Source organism: Salmo salar, chromosome ssa14 (genome assembly GCF_905237065.1).
Source record: "Salmo salar chromosome ssa14, Ssal_v3.1, whole genome shotgun sequence".
In the NCBI taxonomy this organism is placed as follows: domain Eukaryota; kingdom Metazoa; phylum Chordata; class Actinopteri; order Salmoniformes; family Salmonidae; genus Salmo; species Salmo salar.
Genome location: NC_059455.1, coordinates 25186361 through 25198954, shown reverse-complemented (window position 1 = coordinate 25198954; position 12594 = coordinate 25186361). Strand labels below are relative to the sequence as shown.

The window sequence follows — 12594 nt, the reverse complement described above, 5'->3', positions numbered from 1 at the left end:
TGTATATTACTGGATGTAAGGGAAGACAAGTGTCATGATTTAAACTCATTTCAATTGTATTTTGCATGGTTTTCTGAATCATTTAGTCAGATGCACCCCACATTTTCGTATGGGCGTAAGATAGGATATATAATAGAAAACTAGTCAGGATTATACATTTACAGTATCTGTGCATTCTTGCTAAAGCGCTTTGAGGGCCCCATATTTAAGTGTCCTTTAAAACAATATTCATTGTTAAGGGTGTATCAATAACATATTGTTTCCGTAGCTGACTAGGAGGACAAGGATCTGTGTGTACTGGATCATGTTTTTCTCTTTTTGGCATCCTCTGTGGGCTCAGGCATGGGTTTCTTCCTCTTGTTTTCACTGTGTACTGGAGAGAGATGCATAAGAAAAAGACAGCTTATTTGATTGTGGATCCAGTGAGTCCAGGGCCCATGTTCACATTGCGTCTCAGAGCAGGAAACCTGATCTAGGATGTGATCTCTCCTTGTCTTATTCATTATGATTTAAAAGGCTAAATTGATACTAGATCACAACTCTTACTCTTTTGATAGGCACAAAACTACAGTATGAAAACAAAAAAAACATTATTCCACTTTGATTGAGAATTGAATCCCTGCACACCTTCTCCATGTTTCCAAGTAACTTATAAAAGTAAAATAAATATTGCCCACTATACTATTATGGGAATGTTAGGGATCATGTATTGAAAGTGGTTCTAACCTGAAGCTGGGCTCCTTCCCTCCTCTCTGTCTGGAGTGGGCCTGTGGGAGGAAGTCTTTACATGATGATGAGGAGGACGGGGAACAGGGGACCGGGAGGCATTGGCACTGGAGGAGTGTGCAGTAACAGTTTGTCTGCACTCCTCCTGTTGGACTGCTTGAACTGTGGCAATAGGCTTTGCCCCTGGGGAGAGGAATGGGGTGTTGTAAGAAGAGAGGGGTGACACCAGTTACCCCCTACAATACATACGGTCTTCAATAGGAAACGCTCCATTGGATTTCCATGCATGGATCAGAACGGACGTACAGTATGTAAATGACTGAACCTAAACAGGTGCAACCATCAGATGGATCATGTTGAAATGAACAGTTAATTGCTAAATACATAAAAGGGACAAAGGCAAAATGCTGTGAAATCTCAAAAATGCCATATTCTGAGTGAAAGTTGTGGCTTTTTCAATAGGGTGTATTATTTTGGGTCATATAAACAAAGGAGTGAGACAGTGTGTGTGAGAGAGAGAACACAGTCTGTTCTATATTGCATCTTTCTATCTGCAATAACTCTAAACATTTTCCAGTAAAGAGGAGGTGTGGAGTGAAACATAAAAAATGAGGACTTAATAATCTCACATACAGTGCATTCGGAAAGTATTCAAGCCCCTTGACTTTTTCCACATTTTGATATACAACCTTACTCTAAAATAATATATTAAATGATTTTCTTCCCTCATCCATCAGAAATACCATATTTACATTAGTATTCAGACCCATTGCTATGAGACTTCGAAATTGAGCTTAGGTGCATCCTGTTTCCATTGATCATCCTTGAGATGTTTCTATAAGATTCTTTGGTCTGATGAAACCAAGATTTAACTCTTTGACCTGAATGCCAAGCGTAACGTCTGGAGGAAACCTGGCACCATTCCTACGGTGATGGATTGTGGTGGCAGCATCATGCTGTGGGGATGTTTTTCAGGGACTGGGAGACTAGTCAGGATCGAGGGAAAGAGGAACGGAGCAAAGTACAGAGAGATCCTTGATGAAAACCTGCTCCAGAGCGCTCAGGACCTCAGACTGGGGTGAAGGTTAAACTTCCAACAGGACAACGACCTTAAACAGACAGTGGCTTCGGGACAAGTCTCTAAATGTCCTAGAGTGTCCAAGCCAGAGCCTGGACTTGAACCCAATCGAACACTCTGCAGCGGCGCTCCCCATCCAACCGGACAGAGCTTGAGAAGATCTGCATAGAAGAATGGGAGAAACTGCCCAAATACAGGTGTGCCAAGCTTGTAGCGTCATACCCAAGAAGACTCAAGGCTGTAATCGCTGCCAAAGGTGCTTCAACAAAGTACTGAGTAAAGGGTCTGAATATTTATGTAAATGTGATGTTTTTATTTTTATTTTAATAGACTTGCAAAAAATTATAAAAAACAATTTTGGGTTTGTCATTATGGGGTATTGTGTGTAGATTGATGGGGGGAAACAATTTAATACATTTTAGAACAAGGCTCTAACGTAACAAAATGTGGGGGGAAAAAATCAAGGGGTCTGAATACTTTTCAAATACACTGTAGATGAGCAGAGATAAATGTGAATGAGGCTAATCAAGATGCATGCAACTTCGTCAAGTCAACTATAGCTAAACTACAATAAATTGATTCTTATGGTAAAAGTAGCGCCCATGCTACTTTATTATGGACTCAGCTGACCAATTGACATCATGTACATGGCAAGAATATCCTCCATTGATTATGCTTTCACACCATGAAAACATAGTAAATGACAAGACAGAAATGTCATGCAAAATAGGAAAAATAGAATGCAGGTAGAAAGATATGTAGAAGATAGAAAGCCTGTTCGTGCAGTTAGTACAGTAGCACTCACACAAAGGGATCAATCCTCTGTAAGCAAAGCAGCAGTTTAGGATGATGAACTGCTTGTTCTGTTAGAAGAAACAGCACACCACGCCACTCAAGACTGTCCGTCCAATCCCCAAAAAAGGATGAAATTCATATTTATTGATTTTAAATTGTTTTACAAAGTACACAAAATTCCTTGTATATTCATGTATCATTTATATAATGAATTGTTAATTTGTGCATGGTTATGCAATCATAACATTAAGACTGAACAACATTTATTGGCATACATGCTGAAATGAACAAAACAACTAAAAACACTTGTATTAGAACAAATAAAATAGCATATTAACACTTTCTACCAGCATTTATAAAAGAAATGTTACTAACAAAGGTTAGATAAGCAATCAGGTCGTAAACAGGGTTTTAAAGCAAGGGTTACGTTTTCCAGTTAACACTCATATTAATATCCAGATGAAAAAGCAAAGTCATGCTTTATCCAAATGCACAAAGCGTTCCTTGTCCAAAACACTATCAGAGAGAGACTGCAATAGAGCGAAGAAGTGCATACGGAAAGACAGTACAAACAGAAGTTCTCTGATCCTAACTTACTTACACCATGGTCCCAAACGCAAGTAAAACACTCCATCCTGAGCCAAATTGTTGACAGCTCGAATTCATAAATACATTAACAAAATGCATAGAAAATTGAATTTACTCAATGGACACTGACCTACAAACTCTAACAAGGGAAAACCAAACAAAAGTACAAACATCCAAACAATGACATAACATTGTTTTTTTGAGCTCAAGTTTGTGCTGGTAATGCTCCAGTAGATTACTTGTTATCCAGTCGCAGTAGTTGTTCCTTACCATTGACGGTTAGTGATCTTAACTGTCCGTCTTCTTCCACCTCTACGCGTTCCTGTCCATTCTCCACAATTCTAAAGTATGGAGGGGGATTAAAATACTTTTCTAAATCAATGCACTTCAATAAGAACCCATGTTAAAGGATAGCCTCTGATGATAGTGTATCTGGCCTAATTGAAAAGTAGATAACTAGTTGCATTTTCCCCTTGAAAACATAACAATTAAAGACTAAACAAAACAATATCAACTTCACCGTGTGGTTAGAGAGCTACTAATCTACCTTTTTGTTGTGATTTTCCTGCCGTTGATGAATTTGGTGGAGGTTGATACAGAGCGGAAGTTGCCCATCCCGCCGCCTCCACCCCCGCCGCCAAAGGAGGTGGAGGAGAAGGCAGTGAAGCCACCATGGCCTCCTCCTCCTCCCAGATGACCCATGTGACTCATATGGCCCATAGGACCCATATGACCCATGTGACCCATGTGTCCGAAAGAGGTAAAGCCTGTCAGGGAACAGAGAGATGACATTCACTTATAGATCCATAACAATCACATCTCTAAAGGCAACAAGAAATACATCCTCTAACTGCTTTAAGGAAAAGAAGTTCTGGATTGATAGCTTTACACTTTATTTGACGGTAGAGACAGGACCAGGTATTTCCTAAGAATTTAGAAGGTGAACTGATAAATAACATACATGTTTGTTTCTTTGGGATAACTTTTTGTTTAAACATGTACAGTACAAGTGAAAAGTTTGGACACACCTACTCATTCAAGGTTACTTTAAGACATGAAGGTCAGTCAATGCGGAACATTTCAAGAACTTTGAACGTTTATTCAAGTGCAGTTGCAAAAACCATCAAGTGCTATGATGAAACTGTCTCTCATGAGGACCACCACAGGAAAGGAAGACCCAGAGTTACCTCTGCTGCAGAGGATAAGGTCATTAAAGTTAACTGCACCTCAGATTGCAGCCCAAATGAATGCTTCACAGTGTTCAAGTAACAGACACTTCTCAACATCAACTGTTCAGAGGAGACTGCGTGAATCAGGCCTTTATGGTTGAATTGCTGCAGAGAAACCACTACTAAAAGGACACCAATAAGAAGAAGACACTTGCTTGGGCCAAGAAACCCGTGAAATGGACATTAGACTGGTGGAAATCTGTTCTTTGGTCTGATGAGTCCAAACTTCTGATTTTTGGTTCCAACCGCCGTGTCTTTGTGAGACACAGATTAGGATGATCTCTGTGGTTCTCACCGTGAAGCATGAAGGAGGAGTGATGGTGCTTTGCTGGTGACACTGTAGGTGGTTTATTTAGAATTCAAGGCACACAAAATAGGCTACCACAGCCATCTGCAGCGATACACCATCCCATCTGGTTTGCGCTTAGTGGGACTATCACTTGTTTTTCAACAGGACAATGACCCAAAACACACCTCCAGGCCATGTAAGGGCTATTTGACCAAGGAGAGTGATGCAGTGCTGCATCAGATGACCTGGCCACCAACAATCACCCGACCTCAACCCAATTGAGATGGTTTGGGACGAGTTGGACCGCAGAGTGAAGGAAAAGCAGCCAACAAGTGCTCAGCATATGCGGGAACTCCTTCGAGACTGTTGGAAAAGCATTCCAGGTGAAGATGGTTGAGAGAATGCCAAGAGTGTGCAAACCTGCCACTAAGGCAAAGGGTGGCTATTTTGAAGAATATAAATTATAAAATCTTGTTTAACACTTTTTTGGTTACTACATGATTCCATATGTGTTATTTAATCGTTGTGATGTATTCACTAATATTCTACAATGTAGAAAATAGTAAAAATAAAGAAAAACCCTTGAATGAGTAGGTGTGTCCTAACTTTTGACTGGTACTGTATATCCGGGACCTGTGTTTCCTGACCTGGGTCAAACGCTGTGAAGCCTGCACCAAACGGTGGGAAGCCACCGAATCCCCCGAAGAAGGGTCCCCCCGTTCGACTCCTGCTCACTCCCCTGTGGTGCCTCCTCCCTCCACCGAAGAACTCATCCCCAAACGGATCCCCTCCTGCAGGAGAAGAGAAGAAAGAGTGTGACGAGAAGAGAGACTGTGTTCAGTTTCTGGGTGACAGCTAAAGTTATAAACAACGAGAAATAGCCTGCATGCTTTCAGATAAATAGACCTACACCACCTATGCACAGAAAGTGAATGTAATGCAATTTACTGACTGTAAATCTCCAATCTAGTAGATGCTATGAACTAAATTATTTACATTATTAGTTTCTGGGATAAGCATACTGTGTCTATTGTAACCAACCCAACACGATCCTCATAAAGGACGACTGGGCCCCCTCTTTCATCTCTGACTTTCCTTCTCTGGTTGCCTATTTCATCTCTGCCTGCCTCTCATCTCTGTCCTTCCTTCTCTGTGCTCCCCTATCTCCTACTGATTGTCCCCCTCTTCCGTCTGCAGCGCTCTCTGTAAAAGCTTTAAAAGATATATATTGTTGACAATGTATTACCAATACTCAAAAAACAATACTCAAAAATGCTCGTAGAAAGAGGAGGAAAGGAAGCGCTGCTAAGGTACACAATAGTACATTTTCGTAGACAGAAGGTGCCCTTTGGTAAACGGGGTGAATTGGTCATCAAAAAAGAAAGGAGGACCAAGGCACTCTTCATATAATTAATTTAAATGCCTTTATTTGTATGGCATGTTCAATAGAAACAACGTTTTAAAAAAAACTGACACGTTTCGGCTGCATGGCCTTCGTCAGGGGGTACAAAGAAATAATACAATGTCCTCTTTGAAAACAGCTTTTCCACTTAGCCTGAATTTGAAGAGGGAGTGGTTACAAAATTGATTGGACAAACCTAGTAAGCAATACTATACACATTAAAAAGTGAAATACTGTAGCTATGAGAAGCGTCAAGAATAAGAAAGCAATATATTCCATAGTACACTAGAACCAAGCAAACACGAACAACAACAGTCTAAACATAGCTGAGGGCAATTGAGCTCAAAAATGCTCACCAAAGAAATCCGCAAAAGGATCTCGACCGCCAAAGAACTCTCTGAAGACATCTTCAGGATTGCGGAACGTGAACCCTTCGTTGAAGTGATCACCATTGTGGTAATGTCCAACTAAATGAAAACAAAAAGGATGAATATGGTCAGTGGAAATAATAATAAGTCTTATGACTGTTTATTACAGATGAATAGAGACTAACTAACAATTTAACCGTCCACAAAATAATTGTATACATTTCGGAGATCCGCCAAGAGCCTAATAAAGGACTTACCACCTCCTCCACTGTTTGTTGTTAGGCCTGCTTTACCATAGCGATCATACATGTTCCTCTTGTTGGCTACAATAGAATATAAAAACGTAAACTCCCATCAAAACAAACAGTAAAATGATATACAGGATGATAACAAGTGAGATACACTGGATGCTTGCCAAGGGTTCAGAGGGACATGACACTGGGTAAGTACCTGCAGATCAGCATATACAGCCTTTATGGGATTATTAAGAGGAATTTCAGAAGGAATCAAATATAATCTTTCGCAACCTCAACTACTCACATCGCATTAACACACAGTTTAACAATTGCATAACAGTTGTGGATGCTGCTATTGTATGTGAAAAACAGCTTCCTTGAAAAGAAAATAACTTATTTTGGTTAGATGTACTTTACGTGTCATGGATGCAGATATCAGTGCATTATTTATTGTTCATATATTATAAATACTGTGTTCTCTTGGCTTCAAACGCCTTTCAAATGTATGACTTACCATCTGACAGAACCTCATAGGCCTCAGAAAGTTCTTTGAACTTTTTCTCTGCCTCTTCCTTATTTTCTGGGTTTTTGTCAGGATGCCATTTTAGTGCCAATTTTCTGTACCTGAAAGCAGAGAAATACATTAAACAGCAACTCAAGGGGACTTGAAATGTAAGCCTAGCTTATTATCACAGTATATCAAACATTTAAAACTTCTGAAATTCCCATCATCTACACCTAGTGCCAGTCTATTGGAATACATACGCTAAACTTGACAAGAATACTTACGCTTTTTTTATGTCTTCTTGAGATGCATTTCTTAGGACTCCTAAAATGTGATAATATTCCACCATGGTTTTGTATAAACTTTTTCCAACCTGTGTGAATAGGAAACAGTAATGTAAAATTTGCAGGAGTGCACATCTTATATAAAACTATGATGTAAATGGCCAATTATTTCCCAGGCCTCAGGGAACAAAAAATGCAAGTACAGCAGCACCTTGAATATGGGATAATCTATGACTTAAATTACTTTATCCTCCCCAGACTGGACTGGCAGTTGCCTGGTAACTAATTGGCATGCCTAAGTGACAGCTGGAGGCTTACGGTCCCATAAAGGTCAACGCTTTATCGTCCAAAGAGGTCACATTCTGGCTCAGTGTAGAACATACCCCCTGGTGCAATTTGACAATAACCAGGCCTGATTGACAACCCTGGATCAACCACAGGGGCAATGCCACAATTGTCCGTATGTTGAAGCTCCTGATCTAGGTAACTAACATGTACTAGTGGGGACATTAATCGTGGTGCTGCGGCTGCGTTAGTCAGGTATACAACGTTAGCTAGCTACTGTTTAATTAACTATCGATTTAATCAGTTGGAAATAATTGTATACCATTTCGCAGAGTCTCATCTTTTTCTCTTTCCGCCATATCTCTGAAATGTCACTGTGCATTCTACTAGCTAATGCGTTTATAATGCTCACTATGTTAACGTTAGCTAGATGATTGCTACCTCAATAGCATATCCAGTTTTGTTCTCCGTCCTGTGCCTCCTAGCATTACACATCACCTAGCAACTCAAAACTAATCACACCAAAGCTAAAGACCATACTGAGTGTTCTAGCAAACATCAACATTTTGCAGTAACTTGCGTTGCTGTCAAAATTATCATTCTGGCTAGCTAACTAATGCTAACTAACAGGCTAGCAAGCTAACTAGCTAGCTAATGTTTTTGTGATGATGCCCAGCATCAAAGGAATGTGTCACTGGTAAAACAAAAGACGTGGTCAAATTACCTAGCTCTTCAGCCGTCCCAGTTTTCTTCTATAGCCTGATAAGTTTCCAGTAGTGATTTATTATCGTTTTCCAGTTATGGTTATTCAAGAAAATGCTGCTTTGCCCCAGACAATTCAGCAGCCTTGGGTAGTTTGTAGTTTTACGTAACATCCGGTTAGCTAATTCTCTTCTTCTTTGGTGTTTTTGACGACGACCAGACTATCAGTCGGTGCAACATCGCCCCCCTATTTTTTAAGTAAGCTGGGGGTATAACCAATGTAAAAACGGCAAATTCTGTGAAATAACTGTGTAAAATAACAGAAGATGAAAGCGTATTTGTTCATTCTTAACTTCAATGTAAATTATTTGCACAACCTTAATTTGCCTTATTTTTATTTACATGTATTTATGTGTCTACCATGTCTGATTAACAGAAGTGAACAGGAAGGTGGGAGTATTTTGCCACTAGAAAACCGTTTAGCCCAAATACACCCTTGCCCTCTGGCAAATTATCATTGCTTCTCACCAATATTTACTGTCTCTATAACTCTTCTTGTTACCCACACTCAGCATAATTTTCTTCTTGAAGACCAATAATAGATGAACCAAGCAAATGATAACCCTCTCCAACCTACACAAGTGTATCCCTTCCTTCCCTCCCTCAGCTCCTCAAGTCAGGTTCTATCTCTATTTATATCTCTAGTCATTAAATAACAGCTCACAAGTATGTAGAGTCAGAGTCAGTCTGAATAATTGTTTCTGCCATCCTCAGTCGCTCGCAGTCCTATAAATAGAGCCAGGCCTGGTGCTGCATTAGTAGGAGAGGGACTGATTGGACTGAATTTGCTGTGTGAAAAAGGTTCTTAGACCTTCTGTAAAAATAACTACTCCTGATTACCTTGGTTGGCTAAAACAGTGGGCTGCATGCAATTAACAAAGACTTACACATTACCTTTCCGATGATTACACCTTAGAAATAGTTCACAGGAAAGAACCCCTCTATGAATCTAAAGAGATATAAGTAACACACTCATCTGAAACTATTGTCTAGGCCTGTATCCTACATAGACCAAGTGAAAATGGTAGGTTTATTATAAAACAAATTATTTGTCAGTGTTTTTTCCCATTCAACAATTTGTGAATGAAGGTTTGTGTTAACTAATTCATAATTCCTTATTCATTCAGTGGTTTGGGAAGAGAGAGAGAGCATGAAGGAGAAGATGAGACTGGAGTGAGAGTCATAGGCTTTTTAAAGACAATGCCTTGAATTAATTGCATCCAATGAGCAATGGAATCAGATTAGAGTCTTGTAACAGGACTTCCAATTAAGCCTGACAGACTGCACTGGGGAAAGCAAATGTGATTAAACTGAATTTCACATTGTGACACTGCATTGTATTACACTGCAGGCCATGTAGAAAGAGTTTAGCCCACCAGCATACATTGTTATATACCAGATATAGGATGGTAAAGCGTGGTGATCATAAGCGTGAACATTGTATCAGCGACTTCATGAATAACCTGAACCAAATTGATGCACATTGTCATTCTCTCAAGCTGATGCTGGCATTGTAATTTTGGGTAAGAACTAGGTGATTCGCTTTCAACTTATTTGGGAGAGCGGAGGAGCTGCTGCTAATGCTGTTGGTGGTGGCATGGAGCTTTAGGCCTAGCTAGTATTGATTGACTTCCTTCATATTGTACCTTTGGGAGATTGCGAGAGGTGCAGAGGCACTTAGGATATTAAACAAGATGCGAACTTTAGTGGGCCAACCCTTTTAGTGATGCCATCAATTAAACTGGCATTGTGTACATGGGCACTGTCTGGCAGCTGAGGCAGACAGCGTGGGCATGCAGGGTAGCCTGGCAGGTTCACTTTCAGAGAAGAACTAGTGCCAATGAATGATGCAATGGCATTAACATTATATTCCCATAGGAGCAAACTTGTCATGAGAGTTTCTCAAAATACTCCATTACTGTTGACCTTGACTGTATTTTCAATAGCATGAGGTCCAATTATTGAGGTCCAGCACGATTCATTGACCTGGCCAAGGCTTTCGACTCTGTCAATCACCGCATTCTTAACAGCAGACTCAACAGCCTTGGTTTCTCAAATGACTGCCTCGCCTGATTCACCAACTACTTCTCAGATAGAGTTCAGTGTGTCAAATCGGAGGGCTCTGGCAGTCTCTATGGGGGTGCCACAGGGTTCAGTTCTTGGGTCGACTCTTTTCTCTGTATACATCAATGATGTCACTCTTGCTGCTGGTGATTCTCTGATCCACCTCTATGCAGACGACACCATTCTGTATACTTCTTTGGACTCTGTGTTAGCAAACCTCCAGACGAGCCTTAATGCCATACAACATTCCTTCCGTGGCCTCCAACTGCTCTTAAATGTAAGCAAAACTAAATGCATGCTCTTCTACCGATCGCTGCCCGCACCCACTCGACCGACTAGCATCACTACTCTGTACGGTTCTGACTTAGAATATGTGGACAACTACAAATACCTTGGTGTCTGGTTAGACAGTACACTCTCCTTCCAGGCTCACATTAAGCATCTCCAATCCAAAATTAAATCTAGAATCGGCTTCCTATTTCACAACAAAGCATCCTTCACTCATGCTGCCAAACATACCCTTGTAAAACTGACTATCCTACCGATCCTTGATGTCATTTACAAAATAGCCTCCAACACTACTTAGCAAATTGGATGTATTCTATCACAGTGCCATCCGTTTTGTCACCAAAGCCCCATATACTACCCACCATTGCGACCTGTACACTCTCCTTGGCTGGTCCTCGCTTCATATTCGTCGCCAAACCCACCGGCTGCAGGTCATCTATAAGTATTTTCTAGGTAAAGCCCCACCTTATCTCAGCTCACTGGTTACCATAGCAGGACCCACCCGTCTCAGGAGGTTCCGGACCGTGGACCGTCGTTGGAGGTTCCGGACTGTGGACCGTCGGAAGCTCTGGATTGGGAACTGTCGCCGGAAGCTCTGGACTGGGAACTGTCGCCGGAAGCTCTGGACTGGGAACTGTCGCCGGAAGCTCTGGACTGGGAACTGTCGCCGGAAGCTCTGGACTGCCGACCGTCGCAGGAAGCTCTGGACTGGGAACTGTCGCCGGAAGCTCTGGACTGGGAACTGTCGCCGGAAGCTCTGGACTGGGAACTGTCGCCGGAAGCTCTGGACTGGGAACCGTCGCCGGAAGCTCTGGACTGCCGTCCGTCGCCGGAAGCTCTGGACTGGGAACTGTCGCCGGAAGCTCTGGACTGGGAACTGTCGCCGGAAGCTCTGGACTGCAGACCGTCGCTGGAGACTCTGGACCTTGGATCGTCTCTGGAGGCGCCAGGCCATGGATCATCACTGGAGGCTTCGAGCGTAGAGCTGGCACAATGCGTCCTGGACAGATGACCACCTTCGCATGGCAAGTGCGGGGAGCTGGCACAGGACGCACTGGGCTGTGAAGGCGCACTGGGGACACAGTGCGTAGAGCCGGTGCAGGATATACTGGACCGTGGAGGTGCACTGGAGGTCTGGAGCGTAGAGCTGGCACAACGCGTCCTGGACAGATGCCCACTTTCGCACGGCAAGTGCGAGGAGCTAGCACAGAACGCACCGGGCTGTGGATGCGCACTGGAGACACCGTGCGTATCACCGCAAAACATGGTGCCTGACCGGTCACACGCTCCCTACTGTGAGTACAGGGAGTTGGCACAGGACGTACTGGACTGTGAAGGCGTACTGGAGACCTGGTGCGTATAGCTGGCATCAATCGTACCGGAACGATTAACACTTCTCAGGACGAGTACGAGAAGCTGACTCAGGTGGCCTCAGACAGCTAACATGCTCCTCAGGGCAAATGCCGTGCATACTACGTCAAACCAACAGCTCTCTCTCATCACTCTCCTCAACTTTCGCCGCCCATTCCTCGCTCAATCTGTCCCAATATTCCTCCTCGGTCTCTGACTCACTCCTCGGCTCCGCCGACCACTCCATCTGCCCCCCCAAAAAACTTTTTGGGGCTGTCTCTCGGGCTTCCGTCGTGGTTGCGAATCCCGGAGTCGTCGTTGATCCTCCTATGCTGCCTCCGCCTG

General features: G+C 42.4%; 1 protein-coding gene across 1 annotated transcript; it reads right to left on the bottom strand.

The window, feature by feature from the left end:
• Window positions 1–32: 32 nt before the first annotated feature.
• On the bottom strand, window positions 33–8695 carry LOC106569232 (dnaJ homolog subfamily B member 6). Its single transcript, XM_014140392.2, has 10 exons — window positions 8510–8695; window positions 7501–7589; window positions 7226–7335; window positions 6733–6798; window positions 6464–6574; window positions 5353–5496; window positions 3735–3954; window positions 3458–3528; window positions 727–909; window positions 33–373 (listed from the first exon to the last, which is right to left on the bottom strand). The coding sequence occupies exons 2-10, from the start codon at window positions 7563–7565 to the stop codon at window positions 303–305; spliced, it is 1041 nt and encodes a 346-aa protein (XP_013995867.2). The 5' UTR covers window positions 7566–7589; window positions 8510–8695; the 3' UTR covers window positions 33–302.
• Window positions 8696–12594: the final 3899 nt, after the last annotated feature.

Bases quoted from the DNA above. Each gene is read 5' to 3' on its own strand.
- LOC106569232 (XM_014140392.2), bottom strand. From the start codon at position 7,565: ATGGTGGAATATTATCACATTTTAGGAGTCCTAAGAAATGCATCTCAA. The intron at 6,799-7,225 runs GTAAGTCATACA...ATTCTATTGTAG, and splicing joins CTATGAGGTTCTGTCAGATG to CCAACAAGAGGAACATGTAT. The intron at 6,575-6,732 runs GTAAGTCCTTTA...GTTTTCATTTAG, and splicing joins AACAAACAGTGGAGGAGGTG to TTGGACATTACCACAATGGT.